Source organism: Zonotrichia albicollis, chromosome 12, assembly GCF_047830755.1.
Source record: "Zonotrichia albicollis isolate bZonAlb1 chromosome 12, bZonAlb1.hap1, whole genome shotgun sequence".
NCBI classification, from domain to species: Eukaryota; Metazoa; Chordata; class Aves; order Passeriformes; family Passerellidae; genus Zonotrichia; species Zonotrichia albicollis.
In genome coordinates this window covers 608,503-628,592 of record NC_133830.1, presented here as the reverse complement: position 1 = coordinate 628,592, position 20,090 = coordinate 608,503, and the positions used below count along the sequence as shown (strand labels likewise).

Here is a 20,090-nt window from a genome sequence, read left to right as displayed (position 1 = left end):
TAAACTCCCACCAGCACAGCTGGGCTGGGGGCTGCACACCCACCCTGCCCTGGCTCAAAGGCCACCAGCCGCCCACACACATGCCATCCCCCTGAGGTGGCAGCACGGGGGCGGCCCAGAAAAGCCCCTTTAAGGGACACTTCGGGGCGGCCTCGGCAGCCAGGACATTAATTTTAGCCTGGAGCAGTGCCAGGGGCACGGGCAGCTGCTGCGGGCGGGGCCAGCGCCTCCTGTCCCTGTCGCTGTCCCCAGCGCTGCCCAGTCCCGCCCAGCCATGGCCGAGGAGCACCGCGAGCTGGAGGAGCGGATCATCATCAAGGACCAGCACACCAAGGAGATCGACCTGGTCAACAGAGACCCCAAGCACATCAACGAGGACGTGGTGAAGGTAGGGCCGTGCCCCAGCAGCAGCAATCGGCGTTTGGGGTCACACCTCGGGGTGCGCTGGGCTGCACTCAGCTCCTGCCCGTGCTCCTGGTCCGTGTGGCCCCATAGGGCTGTCCCCAGGGCTGTCCCCAGGGCTGGCGAGGTGACAGCCCTGCTGGCCGGGGGCATGCCTGGCTCCAGTTAATGCCACATTTCCCATCCCTTGAATGGGCTCTCCAGTTTCATTGTGGCTTGAAAATTTATGGAGATGCCTGCCTTTGCACCAGCAAGCTGGCAGCCAAAAATAACACAGAAATTAAATATCACCAGTTTAAGGCGATATTGGGAAAAGGCTGCTGGCCTTGAAGGCACCCCAGTGTCAGTGCCTATCGTTTGAGGTGTGTTGGCAAGTTTGTGGAAGATTGCTCTCCCCAGGGCAGCCCAGAGGTGCAGCACCCCCAGCTCCCTCCCTCATTTCTGACCAAGAGGAATTCCCATTCTAACTCTTGGGCTTCCTCTAGACTCCCTTAGAACTGCAAACAAAATTTGTCTCTGTTAGCAAAGATAATTCCAGGCCAAATGAGAACAGGAGGACAGGAGGAGGTGAAAGGGTTTTGTTAAAACCATGTTTGTGACTGTCACAGCAGAAGGGACAGAGGGCACAGAGCTGCTCACACAGGCTTTGTTACAGGCTGTGACCTTGCCAGCCCTGCTGAAACACAAACCTCAGTTTGGGCATGAAAGCACCATTACAGCTGCAGCCATTGTGGTCAAACAGGATGAGCTGTGACAGTGAGAGCCATTGCTGGGCTCCCTGCTGGCACTGTGACACCTGCCCTGACAGCTCCTGGCACCTCAGCATCCCCTCCAGCATCCGTGCCACTCCCTGCAGTGCATCCCACTGCCCTGGCCTGGGGCTGGAGAGGCGCAGGGCCAGGGGAGCCCCATCTGCCACGGCAGCAGGGGCCAGCAGAGCCCTCAGCCCACACTTTGGGCTCCCCAGGCTGGGAGCAGCAGCAGCCACTCATGGATGACAGTGGCAGCTCTGTCCCAGCCATGCCAGGGCCCCACCAGCTCCTCTCACTCCAGACTCTCCAAAGCCTGATGAGACCTTCCAGGCTCACCCACTCCCGTGGCCATGCTGCTGCTCCAGCATTCAGAGCTCAGCACTCAGAGCCCAGCATTCCTCCACCTTAAAATAGCCCGGAGGGCCGGGGAGGGAGGGCAGAGGCAGCCCGGGCAGGGGCACAGCTCACCCTGCTCTGTCCCTGGCCCATCCCAGCACCAGGGCATGGCAGCAGGAGGGCTCTGAGGCCCAGGCAGCAGGAGCTGCAGTGCCCACAGGAGGAAGGGCTCACCTGGCCCTGGATAAACACCTGAGCACCACAGAGCAGCAGCCAGAATTTGGGATCAGGTCACAGAAGTGGCCCTGCCCACAGAGCCTGTCACAAACCCCCTCCAAGCATGGCATCAGAGCAGGGCCTGGCTCACTGGGTGAGGCTTTCCCAGCCCAAAGGGTTCCATGGTTCTATGAAGGGGCAGTACCTGCACGTGCTGCTCCCTAAGCACCTCCAGCAGGATCCAGACTCAGCCTGAGCCCCCACTGCTCTCCAGGCCCACTCCCAGTGTGATGGCAGCAGAAGGAGCAATGGGGGCAGAGCCCCTGCTTTTATATCCCACTGCTCCCTGCATCAATTGGTCCTGATGAGCTCGTCAGGCAGTGGCCACTAACCTGGGCCAGTCCCCAGCACACCTGGGCTTCCTAGGGGCTGCTAATGGCACCTCAGGGCCCGCTCTCAGGGCTGCTTCTCCTCATTGCCAATACTTCTGTCAGCACCCCCTGCTCACTCCAGGAAATTAAAGATGACACAGAGTGATTCTGTGATCCAAGTGCTTCCAAAAGCAGAATGGATATTGTTATTTAACACGAATGTACAGACACGTCAGCTGCTGGGGGGAGGCCGGGCTGGTTTTCAAGACAAATAGCTCAGCTCATATATTCCCTGGCAGTGAGTTACACCCCAAGGGGATCTCTGCGTGGAGTTTTGGGGAGTGTGTGTCACTCTGAGACACTCCCAGTGCCTGCACAAATGGCGAGGGCAGGGCTGAGCCCCAGCTCCCTTCCCCCGGAGGAACATGGACAGACATCACCGAGCACTTCATCCTATGGGTATAAATAAATAATCCATAAATCCAGAGGGTGCTGGGTCTTTATTAGCACAAACACCTTCCTGCCGAGTGGGCAGTCACATCTCTGAATGCTAAAAAAGGGCAGGAATGGGCTCTGGCTGCCTGCGCAGCCAACACTCCCACGCACAGCTCCTGTTCCAGGGGCTCCTGCGTGGCCTCACCTGACTCCCCAGATCAGGGGATGGCACAGGGACTGTGACCCCCCATGCTGGGGCCCCAGGCGTGGGCTGAGCCGCCCCTGCTGCCCACAGGCTGTGGCTGGGCAGCGCTGGGAGCCCTGAGCCCTCTCCCAGCTCTGCAGGGCTGGCCCTGCCCGGGCTGCAGGGACCCACTCCAGCACTGTCCCCGCTCTCCCCAGGCCCCTCCATTTGGGATCTGCTCTCCCCTCCTGCTCACACCAGGGCCTTTGCTGACCCCCACACCTCCCGTGTGTCCTCTGCTCTCCCCCAGGTGGATTTTGAGGATGTGATAGCTGAGCCCGTGGGCACCTACAGCTTCGACGGCGTCTGGAAAAGCAGCTACACCACCTTCACTGTCAGCAAGTACTGGTGCTACCGGCTGCTCTCCGCCCTGCTGGGCATCCCCCTGGCCGTCCTCTGGGGCTTCCTCTTCGCCCTCATCTCCTTCTGCCACATCTGGGCAGTGGTGCCCTGCATCAAGAGCTACCTGATCGAGATCCAGTGTGTCAGCCGCATCTACTCACTGTGCATCCACACCTTCTGTGACCCGCTCTTCGAGGCGCTCGCCAAGATCTGCAGCAACGTCCGAGTTGCTGTCCGGAAGGAGACTTAGGTGCTGGCAGCTGCCCCAGCACCCCCACACAACCCCCTCTGTGCAGGCTGCCTGCCCTCGGGCACACAGAGTCCAGTGAGGAACCTGCACATGGACACCCCTGTCCAGTGAGGAGCCCAGACATGGATACCCCTGTCCAGTGAGGGACCAGCACAGGGACCCTGTGGCAGGACCCCGCAGCAGAGCTGGTTCTCAGGGGTGCTCTCTGCTCATGGAGGCAGGCCAGGCTGCTCCTTACTCCACCCAAAGCCAGAAGCCTCAGGAGAAGGGAGCCCATCGTGGCCCAGGAAACAGCCCAGGGGTCCCTGTGCCCTGCAGGCCCCTGGAGCTCCTGGGAGGCGCAGGGACAGCAGCCCCTCCTGGAGCACAGCCCTGTCTGTCCATGTGCTGTCTGTCCTCCGGTGCTGGGCGAGCACTGGGGCTGCAGAGCTGCTGCTGGCCCCCGCCCAAAGCCTGCCTGCCCCTGCATCCCTTGGGGCTGGTGCTGACAGAAACTCCCCCACAGGAGTTATTGTTGTGGCAAACAATTGCTGTGGTGGGAGCTTCTGCATTAAACCACTGCTCAAAGCTTTTAGGAATAGAATAGCTAAACCAAACGCTTTTCATGCCTACTTGCATTTCAGCCAAGCTGTGAGAGCCAGAGCAGGCCATGCATGACATGTTGTGTCTGCTCCCAGAGCGTGAGCTGATCCTGGGCCAGCTGCAAACCGGCCCCTGTCACTCGAGGCTCAATTATGTAATTAATTGTGGAGCATCGTTAAGTGCCATGGGCAGGGTCCAGGGCAGGACAGCACGGTGGGAGCCAGCCCTGAGCGTGGCCAGGGGGGACACAGAGCTTTGGGGAACCCCAACTGAGAGACAAGCTGGGCTCGGAACCCCAACTGAGAGACAAGCTGGGCTCTGAGCAAAGCCTGGCTTGGCTTCTCAGGCAATCTCCATGAGATACACGTTCAGTCAGCTCCAGCCACATGGGGTGTGCATCCCGCAGGCCAGGGCTGTCCCTCTGCCCAGATGGACAGGGAGAGCAGAGGAGGGAGCCTCTGCCAGGACCCTGCTGCTCCAGCCACAGGGATAGAGGAGCCAGGGGTGAGAGGTGCAGCTCAGAGCTGTTTCCTCCCCTGTACTATCAATTAACTGCTCGGTCCCTCTTCCACAGAGCTGCACTTTCACTTTGAGGCCCTTGAAGGCTCTTTTGGCTCCAGCCTTAAGTGCTTTGCTGAACCAGGGCCCAGGAGGTCTCCTTGTTCAGAGGCTGCTCTCAATTGTCTCCATGTGTGCCTTCCCCTTGGATTCCAACAAAGACTTGGAGCCAAAGTCTCCTCTAGTGCCACGCCAAGGATGAGAAAGAGCCAGGGTTTCTGCTGGAGCTCTTCCAAGGGCTTGGGATTGTATAGTGCTGTTATTCCACAGCAATGTGGTACCCAAGCTCCAGCAACATCAGGGCCCAAGGAGGATGGAGTGATTAAAAAACAAAAAGATATTTAGGTAATTATAGGGAGGTGGAGGAAAGTCTCAAAAAACCCTTCATTTTTTGTGAAAATAAAAATAATTAAAATCAATTCCATAATGGGCTTATACTACTTGTTGTTGCTGTTCTAGTAGTTCACTGCCTGAACCCGAAAAACCCTGAAATGCTGATGTCCCCCCCACATTGCTCCCTGGGCTCCTATCACCTGGGCACACACTGCTCACCTGTCAGCAACTCTGTTCCACGTTTTGCTCCTGGAAAGCTTTTGGCAGAGCATTCACTGGGGCACTCCCCAGCTGCTCTCACTGTTCCCCTGTGCCGCAGCCTGGGGCCAGTGCAGGAGCTCAGCCACGGCCCCTCTGGGCTGCAGCACCTCCAGGCCTGGGGCATGGCCCTGCCTGACCCCCATTCACCTCCAGAAATTGCAGCTGGGGCTGGAGGGAATTCCCTGTGTGTCCCAAAGCTCCCTCCCTTCTCCGTGCCTCCATCCCAGTAACATCCACAGCTCCCGTTCCTCCCCGGCAGGGGATTGCAGCTCGGACTCTCCAGAAAGGGACACCCGTCCTTCCTTGTTTGCTGCAGGAGTGTGTGGCTCTCAAGGAGAAGGAAGGTGAACATGGGAAGAAAATGCTCCATGGTGTCCTGAGGATAGCCAGTCAGCAAATGTGCTGAGAGCTCACTTGGAGCTCCCACCAAAAAAAAAAAATCAAAGGAATGTCAGGACGGGAAAGGTGCAAATGGACCTGCTGGCCACAGTGAAGAAATAAAGGACACATTTAAATGCATTTTTCATGTTCATTCCCATCATGAAAGGCCAGATTACATCGCCCTTTGAGAGCCCCGGCTGTGTCCTGTGCAGTGCTGGTGTCGCAGCCAGCTGTGTGCCGCTGGGGGCAGGTCCTGCTGTGGGCAGGGCACAGCTGGCAGCGGGCACAGCTGGCTGTGGGCACAGCCGGCTGTGGGCACGGCTGGCTGCAGGCTCTCGGTGCTTTCCATCCATCCCCTGCAATTCCTCAGCCCAGCTCCCCCTGCACCTCCCTCCCGCCTTCCACCAGCCGCAGTCAGAAAACTTTATTTACAGTATTTGTTTACAATAAAAATCCATGCCGTGAGCGTGCCCTGTGCCACGGAGCGAGCGATTGGCACGGAGCAGTGAGAGGCTTGTTGGGACCTGCGGTGAGCCAGGGCCGAGCCTGGCTCGGGGACACGGCAGGAGCGTCCCTGTGGGACCCAGGGTCTGCCAGACCCCGCACAGCCCCGAGTGGGAGCTGCTGGGCACCCTCTGCCAGGGTCAGTGCCCGTATCCTGGCCCCAGCCGTGCCCCAGGCTCCTGCCCAGCCTCACTGGGTACAGGGCACAGAGCTGGGCTGGGGACAGCCAGGCCACAGCACTGTCCCTTTGAGGCTGGTCCCTGCTGACATCAGGAATGCCCTTGTCTGTGCCCCAGCCAGGGGGAGCAGGGCTGGCATGCTGCAGGGCTGGCATGGTACAGGCTAGCATGGTTCAGAGCTGCAGGGCAGGCCTGGTGCAGGCTGGCATGGTGCAGGGCTGCAGGCCTGGCATGGTGCAGAGCTGCAGGGCTGCAGAGACGGGGCTGCCTCTGCCCCACAGACTGCAAGTGAAGCGAGGGCTCCTGTGCAGACAGCGCAGAGCGGGATCCTGCTGCAGGCAGAGTGGGACAGTGCCCAGCCACGTACCAGGGGTGACACCCCCCATCTCCCTGTGCTTCCATCGCACCTGCCCCAGCTGCACCGCGTCCCTTGTCCCTCCTAGTGGCATCCACAAGCCACCGAAGTCAGGGTTTGGGGCTCAGGAACGGGTTCCTGCTGTCTAATCCCAGGCAGCACCGAAAGCTGCACACAGAACTCCTCGCCCACTCCCGTCTCGGTTAAATAAGGCCTCTGTACATGCTTACACCATATATACACCTGTGTACAGACCCCTCTGTCCGGCCCGGCCTCCCCAGGGAAGCACCGGAGCAGCGCAGCAGAGGCACAAGGTCCGGCTGGCCGCGGCCTCACGTCGTGGGCGGCTGCACGAAGCTCCTCTGGCTCGTGGCCCTGCAGCTGAGGACGAAGGACGAGGAGTTGCTCCTCTTGCTCAGCTCGCAGGCCGGCCGCGACTTCAGGTAGCGCGTGGAGCAGCAGAGGAAGCGGCGCATCAGGTCGTGGAAGAGGTGCCCGGTGTAGAGCATGTAGATCCAGGGGTTGCAGCAGCTGTTGAGGCTGGCCAGGAGCATGGCGATGATGAACGGGGAGGCTGCGAGACAGAGGCGGTGTCAGGGCACGGCACACGGGCCCTGCCAGAGCCCCGGGCACCCCGAGACCCCTGCCCGGCAGGGCTGAGCCCGCAGGGACACAGGGAAAGGAGCGCCCAAAGGGACACAGGGAAAGGAGAGACGGCAGGAACAGCAGGGAAAGGAGAGACTGCAGGAACAGCAGGGAAAAGAGATCCCGCAGGGACACAGGGAAAGGAGAGACTGCAGGAACACTCCGGGAAAGGAGAGCCCGCAGGGACAGCACTGAGAGCTGCTGCTACAGGGGAGGGAGTGAGGGGGCGAGTCTCAGTTCCAGTGCCTCGCGGTTCGGTTTGTCTCCCCAGAGCTGCGTTTCCCCTCTCGCTCCGGCGCTCCCTGAGCCGCTCAGGAGGCAGAGCTGCCCCGGCACAGCCCGCACGCCTCGGGGTGCCCGGAGCGGGGAAGGGAGCGCCAGCCCGGCCCTGGCCGAGCCCTCTGCACGGTGCTCTCCCCGCACCTCTCTCCAGTGATCTTTCTTTCCCCCGAGTGAATGCTCCCCACACAGGGCTGTGCCAGGGAGGGCATTCCCACACCAGGGAGCCTGGCATCTCTGGTGGCAGGGGATGGTGCAGTGCAGTGCCAGGACATCAAGTCCTGGCTGCTGCTCTCTGTGCCCAAAGCGCAAAGCACCGACTGTCCCTCCTGGGAGCTGGATCAGCTCCGTCTGGTGACAAGGGGATGGTGGCGCTGGCATCTGCCATGGCACCAGGACAGGGCGGGACGTGCCCTCCATGAGGTGGAGATGATGGAGCCTTTGTGCTGCTCCCCGTGCTCCAGCTCACCTCCTCAGCCCCTCTGCTCCCAGAGGACGCACCAGCAGCGAGGATGAGCACGGCTGCTTTGGCTGCTCTGGCCCCTTCGTGCCTCTGCAAAAACCCACTGGCAGCTTTTAGACCAGTGAAGAAATGTGACTATAAATGCTACCTTCCAAATTCACCTTTAGCCAACAGATGCGTAATTCCTGCTCTTGTGGTGTCTGCTCCAACTACTTTTAATTTCAAGTATATTCTAAAAAATAGTTAATAATTAATTTCAAGTAACATTAATATTTCAACAATAATTAATTTCAGGTATATGCTAAAAAATAATTCATTGCGGAGGCACAAGACCTGAAATACATCCCAGTGTTTCTACCCACTTGAAAACATCCAGCCAGGGCTGACTCAGCTCTTCCTCTCTGCAGGAGGCAAATTGAATTTCAGGGAGCTTACTGCAGGGCAGGTCTGGAGGGTGATTGCTCCCCTCCTGGCGGGAGCACCCCGAGGGGTGCTGACCGTGCCAGTGTGTCCCTCAGGGATGGCCCCTGTCCCCAGGCCCTGCTGGAGGGGCGCAGGGCTGGGGGGCTCTGCTGCCAACACCCAGCGCAGGAGGGATGGGACGAGGGGTGCCCAGCTCCCACCGCTGACTGCAGCACCTGCCCCGAGGGGAAGGGACCCCGAGGGGAAGGCAGAACAGCCGTGGTGCTTCCCAGCCCTGCTCTTGCCCTCACAGGTGCGGGAGCCAGCTCTGCTCCCGAGCTCAGAGTCCCGCAGGTGCTCCCTGCGATGTGTGTGCAGCAGGAGCCTCCTGTGGGGGGACCCAGTGCTTAAAGCAGCCCCTGGAGCACAGCGTGCAGCTCCCACCCGCCTCACAGAGGCTCGGGGTGTGTGGCGGCCTAAGGGGGATCCCTGCTGCCCGGCCAGTCACCCCCAGAGCAGCTCATGGGGGGCAGTCGTGCCCCCATTGCCGCTGGCACCCAGGGACCCCCTGCCCTCCTTCTGCTCTGCCCACGCAGCTGCGAGGGGAGGAACAGCCGCCTTCCCTTCCCAGCACGGGGCACCCCTCTCCTGCACCCACCAGGCTGCCTGGGCACAGGGAGGGGATCCGGGCTCAGGGCAGGGCTGTGGGAATGCTGCAGGCAAAGCCCCAGTGCTCTGCAGAGAGATCTGACTGTGCTGCCCCTCTCGTGCCTCTGGGCAGCCAAAAGGAGCAGGAGAGCCTGGAAGGAAGGGCTGGGGGCTCCCAACACCTGAATCCACCCGGGCTTTTCCTCCCCGTGCCTCCAGCAAGGGCCCTGGCAGAGCTGCCACGCTGTGCCGCAGCCTCGGGCTGCCCGGACACAGGAACAGAGCGAGGGGGAGTGAGGAGTGGGGCACAGCCCGGAGGGGATGGAGAGCACTCATGTCTGAAAGCAAGGGAGAAGGGAAAGGGAAAAGGGAAAAGGGAAAAGTGCTGCACGGCCTACAGCACAGGGTGAGCAAGGGAAAGGTTCCCCATGAGCCAGAAGGATTGGGATGGACAAATCCTGTCCATCGAGGGCCAGCCAGCAAAGCAGCAGAGATTTGGGTGCTGCCGAGGGCTGCGTGCGGGAAGGGAGGGGCAGCCCTCAAGATTGCAGGATTAAAGTACAGCACAAGGAGGGCTCCTTCACCCCAGAGCCCATGCAGGAACTGGAAGTTTTGACCAGCCTGAATCAGGTGGAAAGCCCCTGGAGCACCCAGGGAGGTGCGTGAGCCACATTCCACTTCTGGAATCAATGGAGCGGAGAGAAGCAGGAGAGGCAAAGCCTGCCCGGCTCCCTGGGCAGCCCAGGGGCACAGGGGCTGCGGGACACGGGGCTTGCACAGGGCCGTGCTGTGGGGATGGATGGGCCCTGTGCTCAGCTGCCCTGCCCTGCGAGCTGCCCGGAGCCAGCAGCGCTCAGCCCGGGCCGCCAGGGAGCAGCTCCTCCTCGGTCTCTGGCCCCGCGCACTCCTGGTGAGCCCGGTCAGCCAGTCCGAGGCGCTCTCATCCCCGGGTGCACTTTCCTGCCCCTTCTCCCACCTCACAAAGTCGTGAAGAGTTAGTGCTTAACGTCTCCCAGGTGGTTCTCCCGTCTGGCGGGGACAGCACAGAGCTGCACAGCTCCAGCCGTGTCACACCAGGCAGGGGGACACTTTCTGTCCTATCTGCAACTTCAGGGATGACAGTAGCCAGCCCAATATAAAAAATGGCAAATCCGTGACGCCACATCTTTAGGAAAAGGTTTCGCTCATAAATCAGGGTCTTTCTACAGCAGCCGTGCACCAGTCAGAGATAAAATAACAGCAGCAGAGTGCCGAGGTGGATGGAGCAGGAGGAGAGGGAGAAGAGACCAAGAGCAGAAAGCAAAAAGTCAGCGAGGAAGAAATGATAGAACAAAGGAGAGGAATTCAGTCTGTGCAGCTTTCTCCTGAGCTCCCGCACAGCCCGCAGCATGTCCCAGCACCCAGGGTGGGCAGGGAACCTCCAGGGACCCCAGAGCAGCACCCAGGGACAGCAACACGCAGGGACAAGCACTGTGCAGGGACAGTGGGCACCCGGCAGGGACAGGCACTGTGCAGGGACACTGGGCACCGCGCAGGGACAAGCACCGTGCAGGGACAGTGGGCACCCGGCAGGGACAGTGACCACGCAGGGACAGCCCCTGCCCTGAGCACTGCCCAGTCCCCGAGCCGCAGTGCCCCGTTGTTTGCCAGGGCTCCGGCAGCCCTTGGCCCAGGGAGCTGCGGCTCAGCCCCTGCTGCCTGCCGGGGTTTCTGTGTTCAGGACTCTCCCCTCTCCCTCCCACCCCCAGCCCGGCCCGGAGCAGCTTCCCCGGGTGTCCCCAGGGGCTGAGCGGAGCCCCCAAGGCCGGCAGGGCGAGGGACGGGAGCTGTACCTTCCTGCGGGGCGTTGCTGTCCCACACAGACCACATCTGCACGAAGAAGAAGGGAGTCCAGCACACGATGAAGGCCAGCACGATGATAAAGGTCATTTTGACTGTCCGGATCTTGGCTTTTGAGATGAGCCTGGTGCTGCTGACCCTGGCAAACACCACCCCACCGCGGGAGCCTGAGCCCAGACCCACGCTGGGCCCGTGAGCCGTCTTCAGCTTCACGTTCTGCCAGATTTTGAAGCTGATTAAGCCGTAGCAGATGCTCAGCATCAACACAGGGATGATATAGACCATGAGGGTGATCCAGGTAACGTAGGCTTTCGGTCCCCAGGGCTGGATGAAATCTGCCCAACAGTCATAAACCCCGTTCCCCACATCCCTTAGAGAAAATATGTGGATCTGAGGGATGCTGACCAGCAGGCACAGCAGCCAGGTGAGGAGGACAGAGACCCGGTCGGCCCTCCTGTGCAGGGACCTCAGCGGCTGACAGATGGCCAAGCAGCGGTCCAGGGACATCAGCAGCAGCATGTAGGTGGAGGCGAACATTCCCACTACCTGCAGGTACTTGATCAAGCGGCACAGGAAGTCTGGCCCGTAGAACCTGAAGGTGATGTCCCAGATGAGCTGGGGCAGCACCTGGAAGATGGCCACGACCAGGTCAGCGATGCTCAGGTGCTTCATGAAGAAGTACATGCGGGAGTGCTTGTGGCGGGTGGTGTGGATGGCCAGGAGCACGCACAGGTTGCCGGTCAGGGCGAGGAACAGGATGAGGCACAGGACCGTCACCTCCACCTTGGCCATGTCCTCGTTCCTCTTCAGGGGGTCGGCGGTGCTGTTCCTGCCGGCGCTCAGGTTCTCCAGCCGGAGGCTGCCGTTCCCCAGGGAGCTGTTGATGATCCAGGTGCTGCTCCCCGCCAGGTACAGCTTCTCCATGGCCAGCGCCGGCCCGCATCGAGCCTGGGGCAGGGTGAGGACAGAGAGCGGGCAGAGAGCGGGCAGAGCTCCTAGCGATGCGTTCCTGTGCGGTAGCCGGCTGTCCCCGCCGCTCTCTCCGCGTCTCCCCGGTTCTCAGCGCTCCACGGCTGCTCTCCGTGTGCCCCGCCGTCCCCTCCCCGCCGTGCCGCTCTCTCTGCCCGCCCGCCCGTGTCCCCGTGTCCCGGCGGGCGGCTCCTCGCTGTCCCCTGGCCGGTCCCTCGGCGTCTCCGCGGGCGGCTGCCCCGCTCCAGCCCCGGCGCAGGGGCCGGCCGAGCGGCGGGGGCGGCGGGCAGGGGCGGGTCCGGCCCGGCCCCTCGGGGCCCGCCCGCGGCCTCTGCCCCGCGCCCGGACCCGCCTCAGCATCTTCCCCGCGCCCTGCGCGCAGCGCGGCCGTTCGCGCTCCCCGCCGGCGGCGCCGCTTCCCGCAGCCCCCTTCGGGCAGTCCCGGTTCTCTGTAGCCCCTCTCGGGCAGCCCCGGTTCCCCGCAGCCCCTCTCCTCCAGGCAGCCCTTCTCCTCTCGGGCACCACCGCTTCCCCGCAGCCGCTTTCGGGAAGCCCCTATCCGTTCGGACAGCCCCGTTCCCCCGAGCAGCCCCGGTTCCCCGCAGCCCCGTTCCCCCGGGCAGCCCCGGTTCCCCGCAGCCCTTCTCGGGCAGCTTCGGTTCCCCGCAGCCCCGATTCCCCGCGCAGCCCCGGTTCCCCGCAGCCCCTCTCCCCCAGGCAGCCCCTATCCGTTCGGACAGCCCCGGTTCCCCGCAGCCCCTCTCTCCCGGGCAGCCCCGGTTCCGGCGCGGTGCCGCGAGGGGGAGCGGCGGAGCGGTGCTGCGCTGACGGGCGGGGGCCAGCGCAGCCCGCAGCCCAAAGCCCCGGGGTGGCGGCCCCGGGCACGGCGCGGAGGGAGGGAGGGAGCACGGACCGGGCTCACCCCCAGCCCTGCCCTGCCCTGCCCGCGCTGCCGTCGCAGGACACCGAGGGAAGGTTCCCCCGCAGGTGCCAGCCCGGCCTCGTCCCAGGAGCAGGCTCAGGCGCTGGTCACTCGGCAATGAACACACCCACCAAGAACTTCTCTCTTCTTTTAGGAGGAAGATTTCAGAGTATTATTTCTATAAAATAAAGCAGTACTATGAGTAACACCATTTGTCACCAGCTCACCAGCACAGCTCAATGGCTGTCCCCATTTTCAGGCTCCCTACAAGGGAACCAGAACATGAACGTGCAGGTGGGATGCTGAGAAGAACATGGAACCCTCCCAGTCCCCCCCTCAGCCCAGCAGCCCTGAAGGCCCCCAGCATCACCCCCGTTTGCTCCCCACTTCCAAGTCACATCTCAAATCCTCCTCAGCCCAGCCTTAGGCCCTGAACAAACATCCCTGCAGCTATTTTTAAAGATTTTTGAGAAGTTTTAGCTCCATGCAGGATGAAGAAATGTTACATACTTTGGCACGTTCTTCCCTCTAGGGTTCACGTTCTTCCATCTTCAGGCAATAAAACCGCTGTGGGAATCGCTGCTCACTAAGTGCAATGCTGCTTTTTTTACTGTTCTGCTGGTTCTGGGAGAGCTCAAAGGGAGGAGGTGGCTGGGGGTAAAGGGGAGGCAAGGAAAGGTTTGCCCTTGGCTTCTGCTCCATTCCTTGAGCATCTTGCAGGTACTGAGGGATGTCCTTGGGGACTCAGGTGTGGCTCAGCACCCGTGAGAGGTGCCTGGGGTGAGGCAGAGCAGCCACTGCTCCTCTCTGGCCTTGGCTGAGGTGTCACTCACGGCTGCACAGACCCAGCTCCATCCAGAACAGACCTCAACTGCTGGAAAGAGCCCAGCTCAGCCCCTGCACGAGGCAGCTGAGCCCCTCCAGGAGTGCTGTGCAGCTCTGAAGTGCATTCGATGGCAGCAGGGACTGCCAGGGGCTCGATGGGGCAGAGCTGTGCCAGGACTGACCCTGTTTGTCCCCTTGCCAGTGCCACACTGCTCCCAGGGCCACCTGCCCTGACACACTGCTCCCAGTGCCACACTGCTCCCAGTGCCACCTGCCCTGACACACTGCTCCCAGTGCCACACTGCTCCCAGTGACACACTGCCGTGCCTTGGGGTGCTGGAGCAGCTCAGGGGGGATTGCACACCCAGAACCTGAAACCTGGGGACTGATCAGGATAACATCCAGCTCCCAGTGCCCTTCCCAGGTGAGCCCATCAGGGCTGGGCATTGGCCCCCAGCAGCCAGAGATGCTCAGTCCTTATTCAGGCAAAGCTGCAGCTGCTCCATGACTAAAACCCAAACACACGTGATTTTGAAGCAAAGAATCCTGTGAGAATCAAAGGGCTTTCTGAGTCATCTCCTACTTCTTCCAGCTTTAAATGTTCAGGGATGCCATGGAGCTGGAAACAGTTTTATTTTAAAATACATGCTTTGGGATAATCAAAAGCACAAACACTAAATAAAGCTAAATTTAATTGCATTTTGGTTTACTGCTGGATCTGAAATAGCTGTTTTTCCAATAGCTATCTGGAATCACAACTTTATGGTCCCCAGGACAGAAGAGGGCTGGCAAAATGTCAAGCCCAGGCCACAGCTTTGCAGATGGAGCTGCAGCTGCCCATGAACTCGTGCATGGCTGCAGCCCACAGCAGGCTGGAGAGCCAGGGAATGGTACCTGGCTGCTCTTGCATGGGAATTTCTCTCTATCCTAGCATTTTTAACTAGTCCTCATCTCTTGCACTCAGCCTGCAGGAAGGCTGACTCTGGTAAATCTACTAAAACCATGGAGATGAGCAGTGCCATGGACATTCTTCATGGAAAAGGCATACCTGTGCTTCAACACAGAGCTGATGGATGCTGGGTGTTAAACCAGGCTTGGGAACATCCTGAGGGCACAGTAAATTACAACTTTTCTGTGTCTTTCTCAAATGCGCACATGAGTAAATTCTCAAGTCTGATATCAAATTCCTCCATGGCTCACCAGCTGGTGTGCTGATTTCCAGAAAAATACACAATCAATATTGTAATCTGCACCAAAGGAGACAAGACTTTGGAGACAAAACGTGGAAATATCAGCAATGCACAGGACTGTTTGGGCCCAAACCCATGCACCCAATTCCTTGTGTTACTGAGTTCACTGCTCAGGGGAACATAAGCCAGTCCAGACCCGTGTGCTCAGATGCAGGTGACAGTCACACTGCTGGGTAATGCTGTGTCATCCATCACACCTGCCTGCTCCATCCTCTGGCCATGGTACTTCTTTTTGTTAGCTGAAAAACAACAATGACAACAAAAACCCCAGCCAAAAACCTAATCCTCTGATTGATCACAATTAGGGAAAAAAAAAACCAAATCGGAAAAAACCCTGCAGCCATAGTCAGTGCCAGAACTGCTGGCCTGTCACACCACCTGGCTGTCAGACTTGTGCCATGGCTGGGGAGGGTTTTGGAACCTGAGTCATCAGAACATCACTGGGAAGGGAGAAGGAGCCAGAGAAGCTGACTTGTGTATGCAGACAAATGGAGAAGGGAGGATCTACTTGGATGCTGCAGTCTCGAGTTCTATAAAGCATTCACAGCAGAAAGAGAATTTACATGAGTTCATGCACATATCGAGATAATTTCTTTTTTCTTCCCCACTGTGAAGAGAAAAGAAGTGTGGGACTACACTAAACTTATTCAGTGCTAGAGAACCTTTCACATCATGTCCCTAAAAGGTTTGTGGGATTCCAACCATTTCCTCTGGGTCCCCAGCTCACTGAAATCCATCAGCCTGTGCTCCCATGGGCTCCAGCCCACAGCAGCACTGGAGCCCGAGTCAGGCTCATCCAGCTTTGGGAGCTAAACCCTGGGAAAAGAGCCTGGACCTGCTGGCATTGAGCCAGCACACATTTCCATCCCCACAATCCCTGGCACTCCACGTGAAGCCCTGCAGACACATCCCAGAGCACTCTGAGGTGCCACCCCTGCCCCAGGGCGAGCCCCGGGACACTGCAGCAGGGCTCTGATCAAATCAAGCAGCTCAAACCCACTTAGAGAGAGCAGGCCATGGATCCTGCTGATGCGATAACGCAGGCTGATGCTGTCACCCAGACAGTGCCACCCAGGCTGGGCACAGCCTCAGAGCGTGGATGCAGGGTGGTTTCTGTGCAATTCCCCTCTCCCACCCGCCCACCGCACCCAGCAAAGGGGGCAGAGCTCTCCCAGGCCTGCACAGGGCTCCCAAGGACACTGCTTGTGCTAAAACGTTCCTGCTTCATCCCATTATGGCCTCAAGGCCCATAAAACCAATGGAGCCTGCCCAGAGCCTGGGAGTAACAAGTTGGGATAATAAAGTTGAAATATGTATCATGTGGTTTTTAACAAAGGCTTCAGGTTCAAGCTGTTGGGAGATAACACAATCATTTTACTACTTTTGGGGGGAATTACTGCATTTGTGTGCAACCTCAAGCTGTTCATTGCAGTGCCCTGAACTCCCAGTCACCATCAAGGGACAAAAAGCAAAGCGAGACCCAGAGCCCTGGGACCCACGGCTGCAGCAGTGACAGGGGCTACGGGAGCCGCACACCCAGTGCCACACCCAGTGCCACACCCAGTGCCACCTCCTGGACTGGGATATTCACTAAACCTTCCCAGAGCCACAGGAATGGATCCCCAGCTAACGCCAGGCACAGCACTGCCTGCAGCCCCTGCACACACACTGATGCCTCTGCCCACTAAAGGGAGGCACTCTTTGAACAAAATATAAATTACAAGATCTAGCTGAGATTTTGTCAGGTAAAGATAGAAGAGTCAGAACAAAACCAGAATATAGTCTGGTTTAATATATTCATATGCAAATTCTACATTTATTTGCATATGTATATAAAGGAAAGTGAGTCACATTTGTGCTCATTCCTACAACAATCTTAGCCAAGTGACACGAAGGAGGCTGCAGTCCTCAGGATAATTCAGTAGATGTGCGTGAGTATCTAAGCAGATGTGTCTGGGAATGCCCACACAGGTGAGGATTCTTCCACACAGCCCCCATTTCTCTCCCACCAAATACCTGCAATGAAATCCCCAGTGCAGCCTCCAGGAATGCCTCTGTAGGGCCAAATAATTAACCAGAGCAATGAGCGTTCACTGCAAAAATGAAGCCCAGCTACATTTATATAAACTTTTCAGCCTCACTAATTACTTCCCATTTGCAGTAATGTGTTTACCTTCTTCCTGAAGCTGGTAATTCATGCTCTTCTTTATTTAGTTCCAGGTGGTTGTTTTGGAGCCAACTCACCAATTTGTCCAAACGATTTTGAATTCAGGCCCTCTGGCTCCTCCAATCCCAGGTGGGACAGAACCATGATTACTGTCTCCTCTGGGCAGCAGATCCTGGTGTTGGGTTTGCCCAGCAGGTAGCTGTGATTCATCTTCAATTCCTCTGTTTGTGTGAGGTGTTCCAGTTCCAGAACATCAGCTCTTCTATCAAAACAGACCCTCCTCCAGCCAAAAGCGTTTTTGTCTTTAACTCCCGCCAGCAAACACATCATCCCTGGAGAAGTGCCTTTGAGAGCCCTGACCCTGCCTGTCCCCAGTGGCCACAGGTCCCTTCTGGGGTGCTCAGCCCAGCCCCATGTCCTGAGCTCGCAGTGCCAGGCTGTGAGGGAACCCCTCCAGCCCAGGGCAGAGCCAGCCTGGGGCACTGGGACAGCTCCCCGTGTGCCAGCGGTGTGCCAGCTCCCCGTGTGCCCATGAGTGTGCCAGCTCCCTGTGTGCCAGCTCCCATGTGCCACAGAGTGTGCCAGCTCCCCGTGTGCCAGCGGTGTGCCAGCTCCCCGCGTGCCCATGAGTGTGCCAGCTGTGTGCCAGCTCCCATGTGCCGCGGAGTGTGCCAGCTCCCTGTGTGCCAGCTGTGTGCCAGCTCCCATGTGCCACGGAGTGTGCCAGCTGTGTGCCAGTGACCTCAGCTGTCCCCGCGTGCCCAGCTCACTCAGTGAGCTCAGGGAAGGTCAGGAAACAGCAGCACCTGTTCTGAGCAGGCAGAACCAGGCACACGCCCCAGAGTGGGCACAAGGCATCCGTGCCTGCCAAAGGCAATCCCACAAGCACTCGCTGGCAGCTGCAGAGCCGAGCACAGCCGGGCCATGTCCCCACCCCGCACTCCGGTTCCAGCCCCAGTGTCAGCCCCAGCGGTCCCTGCGGTGGGGGGCAGCAGGGAGCCCCTGTCCAGCACGGGGACCGCTCCTGCTTCTCCCCACTCCCAGCACCCCTGCCTTTCTCACGGCTCCTCCCGGGCTGGGGGAACAGGACATTTTTGCTTTTTGATTATTTTGTTTCCGCTTCTGCCCTTCTGCCCCGGCCGGAGGGACTGCTCCGTGACCGAGCTCATTTCCTGCAGCCTGGATTCCCTGCCCAAAGCGGCTTCCAGGGGCAGCCCAGCCCAGCCCCACCCGGGCCGCCAGCACCGGGCCCTGGGGAGCTCCTGCGCTGCTCCCAGCGCTCCGGGGAGCCACAGACACGGGGAACCTGCCTTGGGTCCGTCCGGGGATGGAGCCACAGACACGGGGAACCTGCCTTGGATCCCGTGCAGGGATGGAGCCACAGACACGGGGAATCTGCCTTGGATCCCGTCCGGGGATGGAGCCACAGTCACGGGGAACCTGCCTTGGGTCCCGTGCAGGGATGGAGCCACAGACACGGGGAATCTGCCTTGCTCCCGTCCGGGGATGGAGCCACAATCACGGGGAACCTGCCTTGGTCCCGTCCGGGGATGGAGCCACAGCAGGATGGGATGGAGGGTGCCCAGGACCCCAGGGCAGGGTGGGACAGGGGGTCCCTGGGCTCCCAGCCCAGCACAAGGCTTTGGCTGCGGGGATGTGACAAACATCACTCACCATCAGTGAAAAGGTGTCAGGAGGACGCAGACACTCTGATTACTCATCCCAAGAACAGAATGGTGGGTGGGGTTTCCCCCGTGATGGGGCCGTGCTCAGCCCAGCAGGACCCTGTCCCACATCCCCCTGAGCATCTCCCCCATCAGCGCCAGCTCGGCTCCCGTGCTGTCCCAGTGCCCCCAGCCTGGCTGTCCCAGCTGTCCCAGTGCCCCCAGCCTGGCTGTCCCCAGTGTCCCCAGCCTCCCCAGCCTGGCTGTCCCAGCTGTCCCCAGTGCCCCCAGCCTGGCTGTCCCCGCTGTCCCCAGCCTGGCTGTCCCCAGTGCCCCCAGCCTCCCCAGCCTGGCTGTCCCAGTGCCCCTTGACTCGGTGACGGAGGAGCAGAGCTGCCCAGGGGAGCAGGGGACAGCACAGCGTGGGGAGGACACTCTGTTTCCTTCCCTGCTGTTTTTTCCCTTATGTTATGCAGTTCCTGTGACCCTTGGGTTGGTGAGATGCGCAGCAAGCACCGTTTATGGCAGCCGGGGGATCAGCAGCCACTCCTGGCACAGGCTGGGCCTGGCAGCAGCCTGGCACTGCCTGGGGCTGGGGCTGGCCCTGGCTGTGGCACAGAGACTGGGAATGAGGCAGACCATCAAATCCACGTTTTTCCTAAGCCCAGTGTGTTTGCTCCCTGCAGCCTCCCCCTGCACCTCAGCCACCACGACTCACAGCCACACACCCCACTCAGGTTTGCCAACTCCACGAGTGGCACCAACCCAAGCCCCATCAAAAGGAGGGGGAAAGCTCCAGCTCAGGGAAAGGTCACCAGTTTGGACGTTAAATGGTGATGACAACAATAACTGACATAAAACGCTAATGTTCACAGGTGCCCATATTTAATGTGTCAGCTGCTCCCTCCCCTCCCCTGCCCCTGGAATTGCCACAGCTCCCGTGGCAGGGGCTCCTCAGCCCGTTCCCAGTGGGAGTGTCAGTGCTGCAGCCACAGCAGGCACCGTGTCCCACTCCAGGGCCCTCCTCCCCAGCAGCAGCTGCTCTGCACACGCCTGCACAAAGCCCTTTATGATACTAATTTACAGTACTATTGCCATTCACCAACCAACTGCAACCAATTCCAATGCCTGAGGTGAGCTGCTGTGACAAAAAGGCAGCCCTAAAGCAGACATCAATAATTGTCTTTCAAAAGGATTGGTTTAGTAAAAAAAGAACCAAATCAACACAACCAGATTTCTGCTTTGCCTCTGCATCACTCCACCTCGTGCACTTAGGATAGTTTATATCTGCCATGATTTAGCCTGTTCCAAACACAAATATTCCTGGGAACCATGGCTTGAGGAGGATTATTTCTGAATCCCAGCTTCACTCTGAAGTCAAGACACAATGACCCTCAATCTTAGCCAGACTTTGTGCCTTCTTTGCCGAGCTCCCACTGACCAAATCTTCAGGGCTCAGCAAAAGCACCTGAAGTATTTTCATATTTTGCTTACAAGCTTTATTCTCCAAAGCCTT

The 20,090-nt window shown here is 59.3% G+C and overlaps 2 protein-coding genes across 2 annotated transcripts; one reads left to right on the top strand and one right to left on the bottom strand.

Annotated features, from left to right (window-relative positions):
• Window positions 1-235: 235 nt before the first annotated feature.
• On the top strand, window positions 236-4,928 carry CAV3 (caveolin 3). The gene is made up of 2 exons (XM_005490161.3): window positions 236-388; window positions 3,007-4,928. The coding sequence occupies exons 1-2, from the start codon at window positions 275-277 to the stop codon at window positions 3,346-3,348; spliced, it is 456 nt and encodes a 151-aa protein (XP_005490218.1). The 5' UTR covers window positions 236-274; the 3' UTR covers window positions 3,349-4,928.
• Window positions 4,929-6,690: 1,762 nt separating this feature from the next.
• Window positions 6,691-12,331, bottom strand: OXTR (oxytocin receptor). The gene is made up of 2 exons (XM_074550277.1): window positions 10,771-12,331; window positions 6,691-7,075 (listed from the first exon to the last, which is right to left on the bottom strand). Exons 1-2 carry the CDS (start codon window positions 11,699-11,701, stop codon window positions 6,834-6,836), a joined length of 1,173 nt encoding a protein of 390 aa, XP_074406378.1. The 5' UTR covers window positions 11,702-12,331; the 3' UTR covers window positions 6,691-6,833.
• Between the last annotated feature and the right edge of the window lie 7,759 nt (window positions 12,332-20,090).